Consider the following 25,211-nt stretch of genomic DNA (forward strand, 5'->3'; position numbering starts at 1 on the left):
AACTCCTATCTCAATGTCTGGTGTCAAATGCATTTTAAAAAAGCTTTGTTGCTATTGATGTCTGAAAACTCACACTCAATAATTGAAGTATGCAGATGCGGGGTGGTGGGTTTTTAAAATTAGCTACAGGCATTAACAGCAATAGAGCAGCGTACACAGCTATGTGGTGAAGTTAGTGACTGGCGCTTTGCAAATTATGTATAAGCAGAAGTGTGCAGCGTTCTTGATGTCTGTCTGGGACCGCAGCAGGAGAGTTTCTGGATTCATTCTGAGCAGTTGCAATCTCTGAAAGAAGAGGAAGGTGAAAGTACCGTTCTCACCCGGGGAGAACTATTTGACTAAAGATGACACCTGCACGTCTGCACCCGTCATCTTGTACTGTATCCCTTTAGGTGACTGCTGCAACTGTCTGCAAATTCTGTTGTCTTCTCTGGTGGTGGGTGCATGAGTGACACCCCAAGGGCATACTATGGTGTGCAGTGCGAGTATGATATAGGATACTAAAACAGTTGTATTCATGTACAGAGAATAATTGTGGCTAGTTACTTATTGTTTAATTACATTTGCTGTGTAATAGACTGTTGGAATGATGTTATTTACCATTAATCTCTCTTTAAAGTGCTGTAAATCCATAAATGCATTGATGGTACGTATTGCCACCTTTTCCAGATCAATTTTTTCTAAACCATCAAGGCGTGTGTTGCAGGAACTGAAAAATAGAGCATAGTTTAAATGAGGACTTCCTTGGTGTTAACGTTGTCTGTGCGCAGCTGATACAGAATTAAGACTGCTTGCAAATCGTTTTATAAAAGAAGATTAATACCTGCCTCACAGAAGTGCTGAGGTGAATGCACCGCTTGTGAATCACTCAAGACTTTTGGCAGAAGGATTATAGAGTGATAACTTTTGCATTTTCTTCTCCAGTGTTTTATCCCTTCGTGCTGTGATTTCTGAGCTTTTTGGACCAACAACCCCATGTCTAGCCTCACCACCTTACAATTGGACTTTTAACTTAAAATTCTACAAAAGGCATGTAACTGAAAACAAAATTCTCAGTTCTGTGGATCTGCAGACCCCACTAGGCATGGGCCATCGGTTCGGGAGTAATTGTCATACTAGTGTCTTATGGCACTACAGCACTAAGAGATTAATCTTGCTGTATGTGTTCTCAAAGCTACTCTTTCTGACAGTGTAACTTTTCTGTAGCTGTGCTGTCTGTATTTGATACAGTTGGTACAGAACAGATGTTTGCTTTGTCCAGAATATTGTCACCCAAGTCTTCTTTTCTTGCAGCTGGAACGTTAAAGAAATTCACCAGGCTGCCGACTATCTCAAAGTAGAAGAAGTGGTCACTAAATGCAAAATCAAGATGGAAGACTTTGCTTTTATTGCTAATCCCTCTTCTACAGAGACATCTAGTATCACTGGAAACATTGAAATGAATCAGCAGACTTGTCTTCTGACTCTCCGAGATTACAATAATCGGGAGACAGCAGATGCTGCTTCTGTAGAGTTGGTTCAACCACAGGCAAAGAAAGCAGCTTTAGAAAAGAAATCTCAAACCAAAAAGCGAAAGAAGAATTTCGGCTCCCCCAAAAGCATACAGAATAAATCCGTACAATATCAGAACGATGTGACAGAGAACACATCCATTGAAATGTTTTTAGACGCAAATAAGCTGGCCACCCAGATAACGGAACAGGCTGCCCAAGGCAGTGATAACTCTGAGCTACAGCTGGCATCTGTGGTGGAAAGCGAAATGCTGGCAGCGCAGGATATCCTAGTTCAGACTATTGCAGCAAAACAGAAACGGGGAAAGCCTCAGCAAAGCTGTGCACTGAAGGAGCACTGTATGTCTAACATAGCCAGTGAAAAGAACACTTACCAGCTGGAGAGTTCAGGGGAAGAACTTGACCAGAAGTACTCCAAAGCTAAGCCAGTGTGCAACACGTGTGGAAAAGTCTTTTCGGAAGCCAGTAGCCTCCGCCGACACATGAGAATACACAAAGGAGTGAAACCGTACGTGTGTCAGCTTTGTGGGAAGGCATTCACCCAGTGCAATCAGCTGAAAACACATGTAAGAACTCACACAGGTAAGCTGCTGGCCTTGTCTTCATGGACTGTGGAGACCTGTAATCACAGCCTGTGAATACAGGACTAAAAAGATCTTTGCATTCTGACTTCTTCCTCTAGAAATTTTGTCTGCTGCTGGTACGCGTATGGGGATAGTACCTATATCCTGGTAGCATGAAATGTTTCCATGTTTTTCCGTACAAAATCATAGTTTCTACTTTAAATAGCTAGAGAGGACTTTATTAGTCTGAATACCTTGATTTCAGGAAAGACTCAGAAGAGCTGGCTACGGTTTAACTCTGCAGAGTGATTAAATGGGATGGAGTGCCAAAACCTATTGCCAGTGGAGCATGAAAAGCTCACTGTACTTGATACTAGAATTCCTGTTGCTTTTTTAAACATCAAATCCTAATATACGTTTGATAGCAAAACTGGGGGGAAAAAAGCAATCTTGTGACAAGTAGGTAACTTCTTCCATAGGGTCTTCAAAATAGGTTGGGGAGGTGGCTGAATTACTATAGCATTTGGGATTTTATTTAGTAAAACGTGCAGCTGAAATGTGTGATGGCGTTGTGATCTCTGCGTTCAATAACACTACCAGAAGTTTGTGTCGTATCAAGAGCTGCTGAACAAAGCATCAAAGAGAAATCAATTACGAACACTTAAATGTTAAGACAACATGTCTGACTTAAAAGATTGTGAAGAGCAAATTGCTGGAGCCTGGGAAGACGTATGGGAGAAGTACTGTGCTTGCTTATCTTTTTGTATGTTCTTCCCTAGCGATGGAAGATTTGATACTGGGTTAGTTCGTTCTTCAGGCTGATCTGGCATAGCTGTTCTTCTGCTATTGCCTTTGCTGCTGTACTTGGCCCAGTGAGCAGCAGAGGGACCTGGTTTACATAGTTTTCTTCCTTTCGTGGCTGGCATTCAGAATTCTGAAGCAACAGTGAATCAGATAAAAAATTGTTTACTTTTGCTCTTTTTCCCCTTTGGAAAACTCTGAGCAGATGCCAGCAGTGGAGCTCTTTCCAGGAAGCTGTGAAGATGTGAAAGAGGTGAAGTAGGAGGGCTTGAGGTACAGCTGCAGGAGAACGCCTTGCTCTTTCAGTAACCGAGGGAGAGGATTTCAAATATTGTCAGCCAATGACTAACCAAAGGTTCATGTGTGAGATGGAGCTTGTGAGCAGTATTCAGGGACAGTTCGCTGGTAGGACCGTCAGTTGCACTTTCTACTTTTGAGGGTGTTGTACTGGGAATTTTTGCATGAGTAGGCAGGGAATTTCATGGTGTTGGTTGCTAGATGACAGGTTAGATGTCCAATACCTTTATTTTTGAAGTTTGTATGTGTACAATATACTTAAGAATCGTTGAGTTCCTGGTTTGATTGTGCACTGCCATAGAAATGCAGAGATAGGCTCTTTTATACTGACATCTAAGACCGCGGAGTTGCGCGATCCGTTACATGAGACTGTACTGACCACTAAGAATATATGAATAGTCAGAGAAGTACCTGTAGCATTCTACGGCAGATGCTAACAAGAAATTAGTGAGCACTAGACTATACTTTGAAGATTGAAGACTTGTTGCTGTTTGACAGGCAAGAAAAGGCAGATGATTTACTGGTGGTTCATCTTGAATATTCAGAATCATGAACAGACATAACCAGCAAAAAGTCTGAAAATGTAGTAGTAGCGTTCTTAAAATAATGTGGGGGAAATGGCAAAATTAAAAATATTAATTATTACCTTTTTTCCACTAACGGTAATGTGTTCAAAAATAGTCTGTTATCTGCTGTATTCCTGGCACGTTCCACTTCAGTGGACTGATGATGGGATGTTCCAAGATGTTGTTTGTAAGAAGTATTAGAGCAGACACTTGAGCTTTGGTCAGGTAATGGATCGGAAAGCTTTCTTACGTAAATGCAGAGAGCACACGGGTTTTATTTTTCACTAGGGGAGAAGCCATACAAATGTGAACTATGCGACAAAGGCTTTGCTCAGAAGTGCCAGTTAGTGTTCCACAGTCGGATGCATCATGGAGAAGAGAAACCATACAAATGTGATGTCTGCAATCTGCAGTTTGCAACTTCAAGCAATCTGAAGATTCATGCCAGGTGGGCAAAAGTGAGATCCTGCAAATGCTTATCCACATGTTTGTTTAAACAGAATAATTTACTCCAGCGTGAGCAAGAGTTACACGTTCACATAATCTGGTCATTTCTACTCCTTTTCTCTTGGGTCTTCTCTCACGCTGTGTAACAGAATAATTACATCTATGTACTTGCTCATTAGGGAACCAAGTTGCAATTTATGAATGTTACAGCATACGCGCTGGTATCCTTATGGCAATGATGTGGGGTTTGTTTTGTTTTAAACTGCTTGTAGCACCAAAGAGGAGAGAGTTCCCTGATGGGAAGTGAAACAGAACAGTTCTCACTGTTTACTGTCCTTTTGCATTTTTTGGCAGGAGCAGGAATTATGTTCCCCTGTTAGGAATCATCATTTTCTCTTTCAGTACACTATAATGCAAAACGTGCCGAGTTCTCGTGGTGCGTCTTACATGTGCAGGGCCTGTAGTTCAGTTCAGCTGCCATTGAAATCATGGATGTGCTGATTCCCAGAGTCAACAGGCACTGAGTGACTGAATTTCACTGCGAGAGAAACTGCTAACTCAAAACCAAACTCACGGCTGTTACGGTTTTTTTATTTCACAGAACGTCAGCACAAGGAACTTTGGGGATAAAGTACTAATTGAGGGAAGTTACTTAATCGTGGGTGTTGCTTCCCTTTCTGCCAGGAGATCACTGATGCCTGTGTTCATTCGCAGGAAGCATAGTGGCGAGAAGCCCTACGTGTGTGATCGGTGTGGTCAGCGGTTTGCTCAGGCCAGCACACTCACCTACCATGTGCGTCGCCACACGGGGGAGAAACCTTACGTGTGTGACAGTTGCGGAAAAGCCTTTGCCGTCTCAAGTTCTCTCATCACCCATTCCCGAAAACATACAGGTAAGGGGAGACACAGCACTGTGGTACCAGAACAGGCCTGGCAAGGGAGGACTGGCTGCCTGCAGAGGGTCTGGAGATAGGTAACGACCAGGAAATCCGTAGATTGCGAGTTAGCTCTGGAGTTGTCATCCAGCTCCTTTCTCATGTTTTTTCCCTTTTACTTCAGTTTAGGGAGCTCTTTCTCCCATTGGATATTACCTCCGTTTCATTTTGATTTGTTCTTTATGTGTATTCTGGTTTATATATCGAAATAACAAACTCCTTGTGTTCCCTTTAGGAGAGAAGCCATATATCTGTGGCATTTGTGAAAAGAGTTTTATTTCCTCTGGAGAGCTCAATAAACATTTTCGGTCCCATACAGGTCAGTTTCCAGACAGGCTGCTTCCTGCACTATAAATAATATTCTACCTTTACCCTTTTGCCTTTAAAATACACCATATTGTGCTGTACTTGAAAGTAGCAGAGTGTCTTAATTTACGTATCCCTGTGTTAACATAATTTAAAGAAAATATTTGTTGTTTTTTTTTTTAATTGCCTTTTTCAGATTAATATCTGTGTAACAGCATAGGCGTTGATGTATGATCATGGCTTTACTTCTAACGTTCGGGTTTTTTGCTTTGTTTTAATCTATGCTGGAAGAAATTTTATTCTGAATACAGACACACAGACAAAATAACAGAGTTACAAAGTTGTATTTTAAAATACAACCTTGAAATCCATTAGCCTACATCTCTTAACTGTGTTTTCTTTCAATTTCAAGATTGTTCTAACTGCCAAACCAATTTTTTTCAGGTGAAAGACCATTTATCTGTGAAATGTGTGGAAATTCTTACACAGATATAAAAAATCTTAAGAAGCACAAAACGAAAGTTCACACAGGTGAGTTCCTTCTGCAAAAAAAGGTTAAGAAACTACATCAACTGTTTTGTCTTCAGTGCTGAATAACTTTTTTTTCTTTTGCTCATCCAGGCCTAAAATTAGAAAACAAAAGATTTTTGGGTAGTAGCTCTCTTTAGAGCCAAAAGCATCCACTTTAGAGGTACTCAAATTTTTTAAAGCATAAAGTACGTGCTTTAAAGTAGATTCAAGACAAATTTTCAAGCATTTGCATTGCTATAGCAAACACATGTTGAGCAACATCGAAGTGGATTGCTGCTGACAAGAATTTCTGTACGTGACTGTTTACTTTCTTGTACTAGTAACTTGTGAGAGCTTCCCACATGAAGGCATAGTCTGAATTGTAGGAAATTTTCACCTCTTCTGAATATGTCAAAGGAATATGTCTTTATGAGGGTAGTAACTGAAGTGAACATGGCATACTGGTTACAGGAATTACTTAACATCTTGAAGGCACAAATAATTTTAATGTAACAGTGGAAGATTTCTCAAGTGACTGGATAAAAACTGTAATGGGTCTGGCTGGAATGGAGTTAACAAATGTTTTCTCCCAAAGAAGTGTGTGGATAAATGGTATATTTTACATTGCTATCTCAGTTAAAAGAGGATGCTTGGATGTGGCTGTTGTTCTTAGATTTTCTGGGGTGGAAAATCTCAACGAAACCGTCATAATTACATTTTTTCCAAAGCTCCTTTGTTCATTGTGACGTTAAGGATTTGTTTTCTTCTGTAAAGATCGAGTTGGAATGCATCATCCGTCTAGTTGTCATGCTATAAGCACAGAGGATGTGATTCTCGGTGCTTACGTTGTATTTACAGCTCATTCTGGCTTCGCGGCACATTGAAGCCACTGATAGCCCAGCTGCCCAGGCAGTCTTTGACACACCAAGCGTTTGTTTTGACAGTCATTTGAAAGGGAATTTGCAGAATTTGTGGAGGAGCTTCTGAACATTTCTTTCTTTTTTTTCCCCACCCCCCAGGATCTGAAACTCCCCCTGATTCTAATGCACTTGATAATTCTTTCAATGAACAAGAATCCATTCAGAGTCAGAAAAGTCCTTTATCAGAGTCCATAGATGTGAAGCCCTCTGAGATGTCTTTAGCACTTCCTCTTCCCATTGGGACTGAAGACCATCAGATGCTGCTTCCCGTGACGGGTAGCCAGTCTCCTTCATCGGAAACATTACTAAGATCTGCTGTGACTGGATATTCAGAACCTCAGTTTATTTTCTTGCAGCAGTTATACTGACCGTGCAGTACAGAGCCATCAAGGTAATTTGGTAGTGAACTTGCATATGTTTGGTAAGATGAACATAATCAAGCAAGCAGTCACACTTTTTGAATTGGACTTGTTCTTTTTTTCCTCAGTGTAAAGACACTTGTAAGGCATTTCCATTGTGCAGCGCTGTCTTTTGGTTTTTGTTGAATTGTGCTAATCTACAATCAAATTTCTATTTGCAATTAACACTGATTTCCAGGAGGCAATTCCTTTCCAGAAACACCTGCCTTAAGAATTCTCTGTTAAATATGTTAGTGTATTTTGGATCTCCTCCCATATTCCTTCTGATCTGATGTGTCACAATGTCATTTGAGAGCAGACATTTTAAGCCATATTTGATAGTTTAAGAATATTAACCCAGAGGTGTAAGGGGAAAATCATAATCTGAATGTACTAACAAGCTGGTACTCCTGCATTCCAAGGTGAACAATGGTACGTGACGGGTAGGCCAGTGCTCTGGTGAGGTGCTTGCAAAGAATTACTGCTGTCTGCCAGAAGTAGCCATCTTCAGTTGAGGTCTGACCAGAGGGAAGGAAAGTTTTGTGTATATTTTCCTGACAAGGCAAGTAAAGGAGCGTTAATTTTTTTCTGTAGTGTGTGAAGTCAGAGGGTTCTAATGGCATAGATACTACTGGGTATTCTTTCCAACAAGTCACTTTTTCTTTTTTTGTTAAGTGAATCCAGCATTGTTGTATCTTGTCCCAGATTTATTTTTCACACCCCTGCAATGCCCTGGTTTTGGCACAAACAGCAACATTTGCTCAAAAGGAGAGCTGGAACACGCGTGTTGTAGATCAGACGAAAAGATGCATTGACTGAATTGTGAGGCATGAATCAGAGCTTCATAATCCTTTTTTTACAGTAGTGCTGCTTCTTGTGCTAGACAGTAGGTACAAAAGAGGAAATAAATCCTGCCCTTCACTGTGAAAATAATAAGTGAACGCTACATGAGGGGGCATTAAGGAAGAATACAACAGAGCAGAATGATATTCTTCCAGGCAAGGTTTTGTTGGAGTATGACTGATTTCTTTTAGTTGAAGTATTTATGTACTGCTTTACCTCTCGTGTCACTTGTCCGCAGTAACTGCACAAAACTGGTACCTAGCAAGACTCGTGTAAGGGTATGTTTTATTACTAGCAATGTAAATTTTTAAAAAGCAACACTTTTAAAGTCTTGGTCATCAGTTAAAGACTAGTTGACAGTAGGAGTACTTTTATACTCCGTTTTGCCAGTTTGTGCCATTAACATAATGTAAGCATGATTTAAGTAATCATCAAATAGTAAGGAAACAGTCGTAATACTGTACCAACAATGCATTTAAAGATATTATTTGTTGGTTATTTACTCGGTGCTAGCATTTTATTTCCATTGATGCCTTGTGTCCAGACACTGATAAATAGAAGAGCATAGGAGATACCTCTTAACTGATTCTGTTCTACATGGAGTAATAATTAATCTGCACCTTAATTAACAGACTTGTGAAAAATTTCTTGGAGGATTTCATTTAAATATTCTGGAAATAGTCCCTTGACTCCTGAGCATGACTATAGATTCCCCCCCCCGCCACCTCTTCCTACATGTTTGTACTTGTAAAGTAATAGACCTTTCGCTTCTTTGTGTTGATCATCTTAGTACGTGGCAAGTTTAAAACTCTGCTGCTTGATCATGTTTTATGCTTTAATATATGGCCAATTTGCTGATAAAGTCTACCGCAGGCAGCAAGGAGTACAACCATGTTCACTGGGAACATTCTTAATGCAGGCATCTCTAACTCTGTCCACTGAAGCTAATTATTGCCATACCTGCCTGACCTTTATTTGCTTTGCTTATCTGTACTACAACATTTGTGAACAGCCGATGTCCTTCACAATGCTGGCAAAGGACAATGGATGAAGTTCTCTGATTGATGGGGTTTTTTTCTGTTTGTTTGGCATTTCCCCCTTTCCTCCCCCGTTTTCTTTTTTAGCTTCTGTTGTTGATGTAGCCCCTGAAGGATATTCCTTAGCCTTGCCATTTAAGACTGAAGAACCACAAAGATCGGGATCTTGACTCTGTGTAAAAAAAGCGAACTCTGTGTAGCTTGTCCTAAGGTTCCTCTTTACTTTCTCTCTCTGAAAATACAGCAGACGTCTTGGGATAGACATAGGCTTAGTCATGAATACTGAAACAGAACAATACCGTAGAATTCATAAATTTCATATTTAAACAGCTTTGGAAGATAAACTAATGATATGCTGCTGTTATCTGAGGAAAAGTAGCTAAAGATTAACATATCCAGGATAAATGACCACAAGAAAGAACTAGCTCTGGAAAAAAAATTTTTTTAAAAATCACATTCCTACATAGAAAATGCATTCCATAACAATGTTTGTTTGGACTGTTTTTATATTTCTAAAATTATAGCTTATTACTGTATTCTTAGATTTCAGACTTTTTTAAAAAATACAGTGCTTAGATTTATACAGGATTTGTTTAGATACTTATAACAGTAACACTTGCTTTATTAGTCATTTAGTTTTCTTTATAGACAAGAAGATAATCATTATTTTTTACAAGACAACAATTTTAACCTTTCTTAATAGAATACACAGGCTTGTAATTTTGTCTTGGAGCAATAATTTAGTGATCTGCACTCGAGTCCCCATATGAGAGTCTTGATTTTTATCCTCATCTTTTGTGAAGATATCTCAGCTGCTGAGGTATGATCTCTATGAACTGTATTCATTTACTAGAATATAGATTTTAAATATATATATATAAAAAAAAAAATTGTAGGTGTGTTCAGGCTGGGTGCTGTAGGACCTGAAGAAGCAGGTCTGTACTGTACCTTTTGCCAATAGATGCATGGAAATCAGCTGCACATCTAATTCCTAGGCTTAAGGATACTGAGTTCATTTTGGAGGTACAAGGTTTATAACAGTATTGATAATTTCTGTAAGGGATTAATGTGGGAAAGCATGGAATCTTTTTAGGCAGACGTCTCCTTCTTGAGACCTATCTGCAAAATGAAAGAGGGAATTTTAATAATTCCATTGACAGTGATTTAGAGAAAACAACATGATTTGTCACACTGTTGTTTCAGTACCGTTTCAGTCAATTTTGCACCGAAGTCAGTGCAAGTTTTGCCTGAATAGGTTATCTGCATCTAGAAATTTCCGAATTGGCTGTTCGGAAGTACTTATGTGAGAATAGCTCCTTGTATGACACTTACTTCCAAATGTGTGCCTAAAAGTGGGCACAAAGCATGACAACTTTTCTGAAATCGTGTGTTTCAAAAAACTTTCAAGTATGGACAAGTCCCATGTTAAGGATTTCAGGGCTGTGATCTTGGAGAGGCTATCGATAAGCCTTGCAGAATTAATTCCAGATAAGGACTAATAACTGATTTTTTGGTTAAATTATTTTTAAAATATCTTTCATGTATATACAATTTTTCCTCTGTTATTTGTATATAGCTCAACTCTCAATTTTATAATCCCCTGGGAAGGGAGGGGGTTGTACATATTTAGCCTGAAGTGTTTTATGTTAGACTTTAATAAACTTGTTTTGTAATTTTCCCTCACCTTGTGTCTCCTGTTTATAACTGCAAGGGGTAGCAACAAAAGAAGGAGGGAAGCAGTCTAACATAACCACCGTCAAAGCGCCCTGTCAGAAGGACACACGGTAGCCCTTTGCACAGCATACTGACACAGCAGGGATTGCTACATTTTCTTCTCGGCAGTAAACACACCTGATTTTTCTCATAGAAGATATTTTGGGTCTGTTCAAACTAAATTAAACAAAAACTTTATTCTAAATACCATCTAGTATAATGACTATTAGGTTAATTTTTTTCCACTTGTTTTGAGGTGTTTGGGGTGGGGTTTTGGGGGGGGTTGTTTTGGGGTTTTGTTTTTTTACAGAGTGCTTTGAAGATGTACTTTTTATGCTAAAGTAGATATTCAGTGATTTTCTTTATCAGACTTTGTATCTTATTTTTACTAGATTGTTTAATTTTACAGAAGGTGGTATGGTAGCTAGAGCACACAGTAGGACTTAGGGGACCTCCATTGTACCGCTGGCCTGCTGGATCAGTCATTTTCCTTCCCTTTAAAGTAGGGCAAAAATGCTGCCTTTCAGCAAGGTATTGCGAATTCTGGAAGCTGAAACAATGGTTTACAGAGCAGGATTATGCTTGCTTTTGCTACTAGAATAACTTACTCAGAAGACCATGGCAGAAGTTTCTAGCCTATGTAAATTCTCTCATTCCAAAGAACACAAACGTCTTTTAGGAATTTCAAGGTTTGGTTTTCAGAGAAAGGAAAGCGATAAATGACTCTGGCGTAGGCCTCTTTAAGCAATACAGGTTTCTGCATAAATAATTATTTTAGTTTGCAGGAAGCTGTTTCTACCTAATTCAGTAAGAATTACTCTGCAGCCCTTTCCTACAAAGGAATATCAAAGTAAATGATAACACATGAGCTATTTTTATGGATATTGTCAATAATGCAGAGTGCTCTTTTGGGCCAAGCATCTTGCTGTTAAACAAGGGTTCAGGTAGAGGAAAAATATTTCAAAAACATACACTAGCGATTTTGAAAGTAGACGCTATTTATCCTGTTACATTTTGTGTATGATATTGTTGCCATCTTGCCATGTCTACGCTAAAAATAAAGTACTGCTGTTGGTAGAGCTGGGACTGACTTGGTAGATTTGGTTCCCTGTTACCACAGCAGATTAACGAATGTCATTCATACAAGTAAATTAAGACTTAATTTGGGCAATGAAATTAGCTTGAACTTCATATACAGGACAAGATATATGGAAAAAATATACCTCGATCTGAGTCTTGTAGTGGTCTTTCTGGCAAGAAATTCTATCATCAATGTCTCAATACTGAGAGTACTCTCTTTAGACTATCAGAGTATAACCTGCAATGCTCCAGAGCAGCAACACTTAGAAAAATACCAACTTTGATACTACAGGCCTATCTAATTTTTTAAAAACTTAGGAATTTTCATAGCATGCAGATTCTTCTCAATCACATTCCGTGTATCCTCAACTTTTGTTTTCATGGCTCCGTTCTTCTGTGCAACAATAGTTAAAATATAAGCTCCTCTCTAGAATATGATTTTCACAGTGCGACCTATGGATGACTACAGGTTAAGATGTCCATGCGCAAAAAGCCGCAAAGATTTCTGGTCTCCTGCTCTGCCCTCACCTTGTGGGTGTCACATCCGTTAAGCTATTCTATGAAGAGAACACAGGGGAACTCCTGGTCTGGAGGGCGAAGAAAACTTGATCAGGTCTTAAACACTGTCTCTAGCAGGCAAGAAGGTTGAGGGGACAGAGAGAGACCTCTGTGTCAACTTGTGTGTGGTGGAACAAACATACCTGCTCCGTGGGCTTACCTCTAAGTCCTCGTATGATATTAAGTGCTTTTTGGACCAACAGAGCCTGACTAATTTGTGTTCAGGCTGGGGGAGAGAAAAAACACCCCAACACTTAGCTATCAGTACCACTTTGGTCATTTCAGCTTGGTAAGGGGTATCCGTACATCTCCCTGTTTCTACACTACCACTGTGATAATACAGAATCAGAACATCAGCAGGTAAATCACGGCTTCTTAGGTATTATTGTTGAAATTACTTTCTTATCTTTTTCCCCTCATACTTAGATTTCGTAGGTCTTTTGCCTGCATGCACATACATTCAAAGATTACTCTGTTACTTATGCTATACTAATTTTTAACAGGCACATTTAGACATGCACAAAATTGCACTAGTGAAAGCCTTTGGGCAAACCTCTGCTGTCCTATTTGGTGACTTTTTCTATTTAGGAACATAGATCTAGTCACTTCTACAGGTACGAGCAGAGGGGGTGTACAAAGGAAACAAGCTGAGTGATTCCCAAACTTCTGAGAAGTCTGTGCCCAAACCGTTAAACAATTTTTGACTACCATTATATGTGTATGTTGTCTTATTCATGTGTAGGAGTTGCCACATGGCTACAATATAAATCTTTCTAAACAGTTTTCAAGAGACAGGAAGAAATAATGAAACCAAGTTTGGTGGTTTTCATTTGTAGTACAAGAAACAAGTCCATGCTGCAAGTTCATCAAAATACTATTTATATACCAGTAAACTAGGTTCACTAGCTTTAAAGTTCCAGCATTATAGTGGCTTAACGCTTAAGTTTGCTTAAGTTTGTTTAACTTGGTTAAAAAAAAAAAAGTCACTCTTGGATAAATATCAAAAGCATGCCATTGCTAAGTAAAAGGCGAGAGTATGTAGAGCACAGTAGCAACAAATGGGTTTACCCAAACCTCTCTTAGCTTCAACAGGAACCTTGTTCTACACCATATCTGATTTGCTGTCAAGCAAAGCTGCTCCCCAGCGGCAGTCCCGGGTGTAGGTTTTTGTCAGTTTGATCTGCCTGGCTGTACTCCAGCCTGCAGAGATGCAATAACATTACCTGTGGGTTCTCCCTGCTATGTGGAAACCTGACTGCAGAGACCACAGCCCAGGAAGGGCGACGACAGCTCTTCCTCTGCAGCTGCCACGTGGAAGAGGACCCTGTGGTCATGATACCCTATCCATAGGCTCTGCTGCTGTTCTGAACCAGCCCCTGCATCTTTTTAAAATGAGAAGCACTTGATAAAAATCCTGATCTGAGAGGGTCTCCTGAATAGAGCGGAGTAGTTCAGCTGCTAGGAGTTCAATTCATGCATCTGCAGTGCTGCAGTCTGAACTCTTCACATGCCTCTCATCAGTGACTGTTCTACTCCCTGTTACTGCTAAGAATACCTAGTGTCACCCTTAGTGCACTGTGCGGTGGTGAAAATGTTTTCCTCTTAGCATGTCAGTTCACTAAATTCATCTATCACCTGGGAACCCTGGAACTACAGCTAATCATGGTAAGGTGAAGGAGATGATAGTGTGCAATAGAAACGACTGCAGCAAAATTAAAGCATTTTCATACTAATAGGCTTTTAATAGCTTGGGCATTTTCAGCAACAAATTTTAAGATCACTGGTTTGATATTTTATCTCTAATGCTACTTCAAGTGTTTTTAGATTCCTTCTAGAGTAAAGACCCTGAAGAAACAACATGCAGCAAGTTTGATACCGATGTAATCTATTTTACTAGAAACAAGATAGGAAAACTTCAAGCATATGGAGCGCATCCAGCTGCTACCTCACTCACAAGTATTCTGAAAGCGCTGCAATTGCCAGACTGGCATTAGCATCTTTGTTCGTCACCTCCCCACAACTTGGTGTCCAGTAGTAATGCTTCTTAAGGCCATGGGAGAGCTCTGCAAGGTGAACATGCCCATCCACTTCATACGGTTCCACGTCTGTACAGTTAGGTTTCAAGCGGCCCGTCTGAATTAATTCTGAAAATGCCTGAAATGAGTAAGAACAAGAATCTGACATAGAATATTCCACTTTGACTGCAGTGAAGGCCCTAGAAGAAAACACACAATAGGCAAGTACTTGATCGTTTCGGTATGCTGATGTTCAGTGAGTCTCATTACAGCACCACCATATTATAATTATTTAAAAAAAAAAACAGACTGAATCAGGTATCTTGTTCACGAATTGCTGTAGTCTTCCCAAGGATTGTAAAAACAGATTAGAACGAACAAAAAACAACTCTCTTAGAAGAGTTCAGAAGCAAACACTTACCATACAGGCGGCTTCATCAAATTTGTTCCCCCAAATGTAAATATAGGAAAGGTCCACGTTTGTTTTCATTGCATCTGAAAGAGCTACGAGTCCTTTGCCACTTATATTGTTGCTTACTACTGACAACCTAATAAACAGAGAAAATAGTTACGCAAATGTGTGCCAAACCACTGAATTCCCATCTCTTAGTTAAAACTAAGAGTTTAACTATGATTTATTTATCATCATATATTATTATATATCCTATATTGTATGTATATTGAAATTTTATATTTGTTATTAATAATGTAATTATTCATTTGTATCAAGCCCAGTCCTACTATAAAATCTTCTTCAGGTTGCTAAAGGCAGTTTGGACTACGGACTTGTACTGTTTCGCAAGGCATTTCCAGGACTCGTGCAGCCAGGTTGTTCACCATTTAGTTCTTCAGTGTCGGTGGCTTACTGTGTGGTGGCCAGGTCTCATCTCTAGTCTGCTTTGAAGCCCAAGCCTTGGCACTTATCCAGGCTAAGCTTTGATCTTTGTGGAGTGGCAGTTATTTTTATATTAGTGAACCTGGAAGGCTTTCAGAGGCACCTAGCAGCCGCCACCTCTTCAGTCTGCTACTTAAAACTAATGGCTTCAGGTAACACCTTTGATCAGCTTTTACATCCTGCCGGCGCACGGTTTAATGCGGGCTACAAAATACACCCTGATGGAGAGATTACAGCTCTTTTGGGTTCACCCAGAAGCTAACTTAAACAGAGGATTTTCTTAAGTGTTGAAGATCAGAATCAACAAATATAGTGCCTTATCCCTGCGTGGAATCTGATTATCGTAAAATTCTGAAGATGTACAGCTCTCGGTTTGTTTTCGTTTGTGCGCCACAGGGACCTACGCTTTAAAGATGCAAAAAGAACTAATGAGATCTAATTGCCTTCCCCCCTCCTTAAATGACTGTAAAAGCTGTGAATCACATGTAAGATGAACCACTACAAAACCGATCTAACTGTCAACCCCAAAAAACCCTGAAAAAGAAGAATAATTATATGTCAGGCCACAGCAATGGTTACAAGATGAAAAAAAGGAAGTACAAGGAAAAGGGATAAAACGAGGTACGGGTAGGCCTGGCGGTGCGGGAAGGTGAACACGAGGCATTAGCACGTGGGATTGAATGTCATTTCTTAGCCTAGTGTTTTACTCCTTTAGCTCACGTGAAGCTACAGGGGACTTAGTTCAGTTACCCAAGCACAGGCCTCCTGTGCCCTCTGACCTGCCTGGTCTCCAAGCTGCAGGGCTCCGAAAGGACCTGGGGGCCACCTGCCAGCGCCCTAGGATGTCTCACAGGTCTTGCAGCATCTCCAACGGTGGGAGACGCCTATGCTTAGGCAAAGGAATCCCACCCAATCCATCATTCACATTTTTTTTCCTGAGAAAGAAAAATGGGCTAAGAAGTTTGGAACCTTCTGACTTTTCTAATCTGATCGGCAACGTGAAAGCACACAGTTTTGCTGTCAGTTCAGCCACTGCAAAGTGCGAGCTTCTTATACTCTGAGTCGTTACACCTGCAGTCTCTGGGGAAGTTACGTAAATACTAACGCCTGAAGAATCCTGTTGTACAAAGCCAAGGCTTCACTCAGGTAGATGGCTCCGTCATCTTCTATTCGGTTTGCACTAAGGTCTAGGATTTCCAGGGTTTGGTTCCGTTTTAGTAGTTCTCCCAAAAATTTTACACCATCACAGGTTATTTTATTACTGAAAGAGAGATGCACACATTTTTTTAAAAGGGTGCTAAGAAAATGAGTGTCTAATGTTAGTCAGGGCGATGTCACGTAGTAACTCTTACCAGCTAAGATCAAGGTATCTCAGGCTGGAGTTTTCATACAATGCCTCACACAGTCGCTCTACACCAAAATTTTTCATTTCGTGCTTGCACAAATGTAGTTCCACAAGAGAAGAGTTATTTTTCAACATCAGAGCTACATGAACTGTGGTCTCTTCCTAAAAACATACACTCAGTTTTTATTAAGCTGTACTTTAGGATAAGATATGGTCTTGCTTCAGGAAAAGGGAGATGCGCAACTAACAGCAAGATTTGGTTGTCAGTAGTGTCCTATTTTGTATGTTGCAGCTTTGTATTAAAAATAGCCAGGAAACAATATGTTACGATAATGCTGAAAATAAAAAAAATGAAAAATACCAGAAATATCTTTGCAGATTTACAGTACTATATACATCCCTGCAAATATCAGGAGCATCAATGTTTGAATCATTGTCTAATCAGTTTCCCTCCCAGTCATTGCTCTTAAAAAACTGAATGTTTGAGTCAGTCTTCGCTAACGTTAAAATATTTTGTCATGACACTAATCTATTATTTCATAAAAAGAAACAGGATTGCTATGGGAAAAAATACGTCCTGTCACTGTAACACAAAGTAAGTTCGTTTTGAAGTTGTCACGTTTAGTTAAGAATACTGTGAGTCAAAAATAAGGCAGCAACCCAGAGGCCTCAGAAAATGATAGAGTTGAAGGTGGGAACAGTGGCAAAGAGTCTCCCACAGATACAAACCAGGCCCTTAATGGCCCATATTTTCAATAGCAGTAGTTTAAATTTATTTCTAAAACTGGGTTTAGGCAGATCAAGCCCTGTCTTAGTAGAAAAGAAACAACTAAAATCTGTTTAAACTGATGAATTCACCTTTGGGAATTTAGGAAGATCTGGCCTTCGTGACAGTTTAATTTCATTATCCTGCCATCAGGAAAATACTGTACCTATCGCAGACATCTGACAACAGCTGCCAGGCTGGTGAAACCACCACCGCAACCAGCTCTGTAGCCAAGGCTTCAGCAGGGCGATGATGCGCAGAAGCTGCATGCCTGCAAGCAAAAGCCCCGCAGCTCTGTGTGCCTGTACACATCCAGTGGCCTGTGGTGCTGCCCCCAGCAAACACTGCCTTGCAGATTCTCTTTTCGGTGCTCAATTGTTTTGAAGGGTTTGTGTCTTTTTTTTGGCTAACAAATGCATCATAGGTTTTACATTGACGAGGTTCATTCACTGGTTAAATTCATGCTTCAAGTTCACGTAGTGAAACAACAAAACCACACAGCCCAGTGAATATGGCATATTGTTGAAGCGTGCCTTTCTTCTTTAGGCTGCGGGCTCTGGCAATTGCCCACGTATTGCACTGCTCAGATAAACAGCAGTCTTTTGTTCTTCCCCTCATTTCCTGCTAAACAGCATTTCTCCCTCAGTTTGCTGAACGACGCATAAAACTCTCCGTGCTGTAACAGCAGAAGGAATACTTGGTTCTCCAATACCAAGCCCTCTCCATTAGCCCATTATTTAACAAATGCATATGTACCAAGAAAGAAATTTTTAAAAAATTAACCTTCTAGTTAAACAGGGGCAGCCTGTGACTGCACAAAACTTGGCACAGAAAGAGGAAAAGAGTATTTCTGCAACTATTTACTTCACTTTCTAAGGAAACCCAGAGGGCCGTGTAGTTCAGCTGTCCATAAATACATCAGTACTGACTTACGCTTCTCTCTTTGACCGAGCTGACGCTACAGTCTACTTACATACCTCTTGGCTGTATAGTAAAGGACGATTTAGGTTTATTGCTTTAACTGATTTGTTCTGCGTCAGGGCTGTTGCTATTGCTATTAGACACTGCGTACCCTGGAAATGAAAATAAATAAACTCTTTAGAGAAACCTGTCCGACGTCTAGATCAAGCTACCAAATTACCATGACTTCTTAGAATCGATTGTCAGAAGATCAAAAACATCAAATGGGCTCAGATTGGAAATGCTATCATTTCTGCCTCCATGTACTCTGGAGTGATGCAAGTGCAGCAGGCAAGTGCTTACAGACCCAATGTATTTTCTGATAATACCAATGCCAACTCCCTATGCAATAATAGAGTGGAATTAGGCTAAGAAGTACAAATGGCCATGAAATTTGGCAACTCAGAAAATAAAAAGCAAGAATAATGTATCTCAAAGATACTTGTCCATTTAATTGATCCTGTATTTTGGTTTTCCTGATTTATGAATTAAAATCAGCTTGTGTGTGTTCCCTAAGGTCTTTGGTAAAAGTCTTCGGTAACATTTATCCACTAGGTAAATTCATACTAAATGTGAAATAATGTGGTACAGAGTAGTGAGAGTCTAGAATACAGGCCAGTTCAGATTTTTGTATTCTCTTCTCGTTTGCTCACTAATTTATATTTACGTTATTTTCCAATTAGGCTGGTCTACACCCAAAGCTATTTCATTTTAAATCAGTTTTCTATCAAGTCCCTACCAAGCATAAACATACTAAGCTTTCAAATAAATCCTACACTGGCTACACTTCCCTTGTTTATGTTTTCATAACGCCCTTCACCGTTTCTGAGAAGTATTCCCCCTCTAGTTTAGGAGCAATTCTGTAATTCCAGGAAACAAATATAATAAAATTTTCATCTCACCCCAGCTCTCTCCCTGCCTCCAGGTGACACTCATAACTGTCCGGTTACAGTCAAACTTACTCTTTTTGCCCAACATACACTTCATTATCTCCTGAAAAGATGAACACTCTTAACAGGAAGGCTGAGAGTGGCCCATCTTCATTTCACTTCTAGCTTGGTTAGAGCCTTCTCCCAGAGGGCAAGATACAGGACCAAATTCTCCCAGGCAGGGAGAAGAACCACTTCCACCTTCCGGCCCCTCTGATGTGACCACACAAGGACACGCCATCAGTCAGGCGCTGGGACCTTGCACCAGGAGGAGGTTCACAGCTCCAATTGCTACCTCCTGCTGTACCCCACTGGTTTTTAAAAGCCATCCACAGGTTTTTACTGGCTGGAGTGGGAAGCACCCTGCTTAGTGTATTGACTCATTTCTACCCTCCTGATTTTTCCTGTGCACTGCGTAAGAAGTCTCAGCACCCAAGTCTAGGAGGCGGCAAGTTATCTAAGGTCAAATTGGGGGCCTTTCTACTCAATTCAGCACTCTTGTGCCTATGTCCTTCATGGATCGAGCTCTGATAGGAGCAACAGAGCTATGGAACTGAGTGACTTTCAGGCGTTATAGCACTGCACACTTTAGAAGGAAAAGAACCTCCAGGGAATAAGAAGTCCTTTCTTCAACATGAATTACACAGGACTTAGACAGCATAACAAAAATGAACAGCAGAAACAAACCTTGGAAAATGTGAAAGGCAAGCACCTGAATTCCCAGGGCTCTAGTGGCTCTAATATATCATCAGTTATGACTTCACAGGTGTTTTATGCAACATGTCTTTCCAAGTACACATTGCAATATTATATATTGTGTTACCTCCAGCTATCACAAAATGTAAAATCAATGACAACAGACGACATTTCCCCCTAACTAAGCACTGCAGGACCTTTGTAATACCCTTGAAAGACTTATGTCATTGCTGATAATTTTACTGGATTACTCACTATATCACAGTCTCCAAGATCCAGCTTCTCTAAGGTTGAATTTATTTGTAGCATTGAAGCAAAGAACATCCCACCTTTGTTTCCTATTTTGTTTCCAGTCATTCTCAAATACACAAGAGTTTCATTCCTCTAGACAAAATAAAAAAAAAAAAAAATCAATTCCTTTTAAATGGCCTGAAAAACAACACTGTCCTTTTTCCTGTGAGTCCTTCTGGTTGTCACACAAAGACAAAACATCCCTCCAGAAGAATTGTTTCTAAGTGATAACACTGACTAAGCAGTTGGCTCAAGCTCCCCACAGTGGAATCAAACACGTGAGAGTCTGGAAGCAAAACTTGAGTATTTGAAAACTTCTGTTTCTCCCAAGTTCACAAATTGCAGACTCAGGAAAATAATCCAGGCAGATATTTCTGCCTAAATTGGCAGCTGAAACGGAAACGATATCAAAACCGATTTAAATCTAGTAAGTGTATTTTAAACAAGAATATAATTTGCATTACTTTTCATGGTCTTTTAAATCACATGACCAGTAAAAGCTCAGTGAAGCCAGTCGCCTTCGGAAGGACTACTTGGTGCAGCGTCAAACCAGCGTGTGAGTCTTTGCTGGCCTGGAGACTTCACTGGCAGTATAAAGTTCTGATCAGAGGTCTAGAAAAGCCAGCATCTTTCCCCTCACCCTCCACAGAATTTCAATGGATATGAAATATCTATTCACTGTTAAAGCCCTAAATGCAATGCAGAGTAGTTTTGTATTTTTAATTCCTCAGTACCACCGTAAGCACTCATTACCAGAGATTGTGATTGATTAAGTGATTACAAAACAAGTAGTTCTGTGAGCCTGGTTTCATACGGCTTTTATGTCTTCCACATGTCCCCAGTACCCCTTCCCCCACTGTGGTACCTCGCTACAGCATCTCCTTCCCTCTCCCTCCCTCAGTAACACACCCCCTTCACTCCCGGATCCCCCCTGCCTGGCCGGGCAGTGGGAGCCCACGCAGCCAAGGGGCTGCCTGGCTGGTCAGGTCCCACCGCCCACCCGCCCAGCAAACGCGGCCGGGAGGCTGCACAAATAGGTTTGGGGGTTGCTTGCAAGCCCAGTGTTGTACAATCTACTGTACAACCGTAGCGTTTTGGAGGCCTGTCAAGTTTAGTTGAAATCAGTCCAGAATTCAAAGACTATGAAGGAAGAAGAAAGAGCTCACGTGAGCCTCATTTCACAAACACAACAAATCTTACACACAAGCCTCATTTCCTTGGGAAACCACATTAAAAATAACAAACATGTTTTTATGCTGCTGCTGTAAGGCACAGTTTTGGAAACATCTCAGACATCTTGAATCAAGACAAATATTAAGATCAAGTACAGGCAAATTCAATACAATCTTTTTTTTAAAAAAAGGAAAAAACATGATGACATTATATATCCTATAGCATAGCATTTTTCACACAGAAAAATCCAGCTGTGATAGGTGTGATAATTGAGTGTTAATGGCAGCACAGTGCCATTCTATGTGAAATCTGATTTCTGAAGTCTGCCTTGGGAAAACAAACAATCCCTGTGATACAGCAAAATGCTGAATGGACTAGAGACAGAGGGCCCTTTCAGCCAGCTCTGATGTTGGCAGGACAGCTAGTACAGTTCATCAAAAGCAAAAATATCAAACTAGATGCCATTGTCTAAACCTCCCAGACAAATACTCACGTGGAGTGCTCTCGCTATCAGCTCTGCTCCACTTGTGCCAATATCATTAAACATCAGGTTAAGGTCCCGCAGAGTGGAGTTTTCCTTAGGAACAAACAAAGCAGAAAGCAATGAGACTTTTTTCCAGAGCATGCCTGCATGTTTCAAAAAGGAGATGCGTCATACACGTACTTAAAACCTCTGCCCTTCGCTGCCTTTCAGGCAGCCCCTGATTTGGAGAAGTAGTTAAAGAATGCCAAAGTATGTCAGATGATGATGGAAAGGCAGAAAAACATAGTGTGTACATCATCATGGGGCTTACAGAAGCCGCCTAGGAACCCGCGTGCTCAGCATGTCCAAATGAGGCAGGTGGCCAAGCTCAGACGCAGACCTTCAGGTATTTTGTGAACTTAGTGGCCCTCCCTGAGCTCCAGAAACACAGGCACTGAGCGCAACTCACCGTTTTCCATCTGTATTCTGGTGCTTACAATGACAGAAAGGCAGCATTAAAGTTTCCTATGTTTAGACCTCCAAAAAGACTAACAGACATGATAAAGTATCTAAAACAAAGGCCCTGGCACACTCGACACTACCATTACCTCCTTTGTTGAATTGGACTGTAAGCCTAAAAGCCCCACAGTTTATTCTACCATTCTTTCTTCATGACACCCTAGCCAAACGTCCGACGGTTTTCTACCAGAAATTAAAAATCTCCCCAGAGAATACAACCTGAGATTCTGGTGGGATGGATTTGGAAGTGACAGTCAAAATGAATGAATTTTGCCAAACCACTGCATTCTTGTCTCCAGTTTACCACAGATAAATATTATCATAGCCAAATAAATTACAAGGTGCTGAATGATAAACATCATTTTGGCACCTGGAGGAGTGTCGCCATGTGCTTTGCTCCAGCATCAGTCAATACATTACACCTAAGATCCAAACCTGAAAAAGATGAAGAATGAAGAATGTGACAGATGCATATCTACAATTAACTGATCTCTAAACAAAAAGAAATAAAGATGAACTAAGGCTGAAATCAAGACTGCTTATGTTTTCTTATATTAGAACAGCAATGTCAAACACATATGAAAAAAGCTTACCTGTGACAAAACCAGTATTGCATAAGACAGAGGCAAGAACTTGAAGATCGTCATCTGTAACTCTCTGCACAGGCACTAGATGATTACTTCCAGCTATTTTTAATGTGATCCCTTTTGTCCATCTGCTGTAACATAAAAATGTAACCACATGGGGAGATGTAATGATACAGAAAAATGAATTTTCTCTCCAGATAGGAAGCGTATCCATGCTTGCCCTCACTGATGTGTTTGCATGCAGTTAGCTGCTGCCGCTACCTTTGGTAACGCCATGACAGACGACGTGATTCAAGCTGTATCTCAGCACTGTCCTTTTTGATACTCTGAAGACACTGCACGGCTGCAAGACCACACTTCGCAGACATGCACAGAAAGCAGGAAGAAGCAAGATGAGGGGAAGGCAGATGGAAATAAAGACTATCCTGGAGGTTACTTCATCATCTCCTTTTCACTTGTTCCCTTTCCTTTATTTACTCTATCCTGCCCTCAGGATCAAAACCTAACACAAACCATTTCACTAGGTTGTATTTTCTCAGGTTTTCTCTCCAAAGGACAATTAATTTTGACTCCAGGAGCATCCATGAGAGGAAGCCCTACCTAGCCATATAATGAGAGAGAATTTGGGTGGTTAATACCTTGGCAGGATTCAGAGACAGTTCAGGGAAGCATTACCAGCTGGAAGCTAACTAGATGCAGCTGAGCCTTTTTAAACAGGAGCGAGACAAAAGGAAGGGACTTAGGATGACTAGACACTGGGTTTGGCTTCTTTAAGGGACACAAAGGCACCATCCTGTACATTTTTCACTTTTTTTTAATTTCACTGCTTGTAAAGCTGCCCAGAACGGATATATAGCTACAAACTTCTGCCAAGATGATGTCAAGATGAGTCAAAGCAGAACTTCAGCAGTAAATGCTAAATATGATTTGTGTTTAAGCCTGAAACTGCATGAACTTTCTCATTGTTCAATTCCTTGTGCTGCTATCTCGTTTAAGGCTTTCAGAAGCATCTGAGACACGCTGTTTGTTATTTCCTTACATTTTATCATTTTTATCAGCTTCTTGAAGCACATGAGCAATGAAGGGGTTTTCAGGTCGGCCCAACTTTTGGCAGGCCCGCACATAGTGCTGGTGAAGATCTGGATGAACTGACATGACCTGCTGGAAAACAAAACAAAGTGTTACCGCATCGTTATGGCAGCCTAGCAACATCACCATGGCCCCAAGCGCCGTTGTGCTGGGCTCTGCATAACAATAAAAATGGGCTTGGTCTGAAAAGGGTTACAACTCTTGGTATGCAACACAAGAATAACATAGATACAGACAGACAGGAAAAGCATGGGGAAAAAATGTGGATTTGTGGATGTGTTTCTGATCCGCCATCGCATAGGATCTGAGCTAACAGAGAATTAATATCCATAGAGAGGTCCTTTTTCCCTGTAAAGCAGTGGGGCTCCCAACCTCCACAGGCCTACCTGAGCGATCAACGCCTGCACCCTCTCCCCACGTCAACCCGCAGCGACGGGCCCACGGGTCAGCTCTGCCTCACGGCCGAGCCAGGCTGCTCCAAGGTTAATAATGTTTGGTAATGCAGCCCGTTTCCACGGAGGGCCTCCCAGGCCCTCCACCAAGAGGGAGCGGGTGAAGGTAGCCAGGCCCAGCCCAGAGCCCTGGCAGGAGGCCCCACCGCCACCCCACCCCTGTGCCGTGCTGGGCCCTCCCCACGGTGGAGGCCTGGCCGCATCTGTGGTGCCCAGCTTCTGCAGGGAGGGGAGTTTCAGCAGCTCGCCCCCGGAGTATTTACTTAGTGGTCTGCCCGTGGTCTCCGAGGAGCCTTTGCAAAAATTTCCGTGGTTACACAGCTTAGCAGCTACTTCAGAGGTGCCTGTGCCGGTCCTTTCCACCAAATAAATCCTTCCACCGACTTCACTACTGCCCTTATACGCAGGAGGGGCTGGGCTGGGATTGCAGGGTCTCCTGTCCCACAGTGTGCGGGGCTCACACCCGAGTACTGAACTCAGAGCCAATAAAAAAGAAAATACCCTCGTGCAACATGTGAATTAGACTGGGAAGCCCAGTGTGGGTTC

General features: G+C 41.0%; 2 protein-coding genes across 2 annotated transcripts in view; one reads left to right on the plus strand and one right to left on the minus strand.

Moving 5' to 3' along the window:
- MYNN (myoneurin) overlaps positions 1 to 9,981 on the plus strand; it is a 10,894-nt gene extending 913 nt beyond the window's left edge. The window contains exons 2-7 of the mRNA XM_009333566.1: positions 1,294 to 2,093; positions 4,027 to 4,186; positions 4,900 to 5,078; positions 5,356 to 5,439; positions 5,871 to 5,957; positions 6,956 to 9,981. Coding sequence (XP_009331841.1) covers positions 1,294 to 2,093; positions 4,027 to 4,186; positions 4,900 to 5,078; positions 5,356 to 5,439; positions 5,871 to 5,957; positions 6,956 to 7,224 — 1,579 coding nt within the window. The 3' untranslated portion in view covers positions 7,225 to 9,981. The remainder of the gene's footprint in view (positions 1 to 1,293; positions 2,094 to 4,026; positions 4,187 to 4,899; positions 5,079 to 5,355; positions 5,440 to 5,870; positions 5,958 to 6,955) is intronic.
- A 4,454-nt stretch (positions 9,982 to 14,435) lies between these two features.
- LRRC34 (leucine rich repeat containing 34) lies at positions 14,436 to 24,279 on the minus strand. The gene is made up of 10 exons (XM_009333567.1): positions 24,164 to 24,279; positions 23,131 to 23,255; positions 22,908 to 22,972; positions 22,049 to 22,132; positions 20,347 to 20,475; positions 18,484 to 18,579; positions 16,748 to 16,902; positions 16,501 to 16,656; positions 14,922 to 15,048; positions 14,436 to 14,639 (listed from the first exon to the last, which is right to left on the minus strand). The coding sequence occupies exons 1-10, from the start codon at positions 24,277 to 24,279 to the stop codon at positions 14,436 to 14,438; spliced, it is 1,257 nt and encodes a 418-aa protein (XP_009331842.1).
- Between the last annotated feature and the right edge of the window lie 932 nt (positions 24,280 to 25,211).

The sequence above is a fragment of the Pygoscelis adeliae genome, unplaced genomic scaffold (assembly GCF_000699105.1).
Source record: "Pygoscelis adeliae isolate BGI_AS28 unplaced genomic scaffold, ASM69910v1 Scaffold220, whole genome shotgun sequence".
Taxonomy (NCBI): Eukaryota; Metazoa; Chordata; class Aves; order Sphenisciformes; family Spheniscidae; genus Pygoscelis; species Pygoscelis adeliae.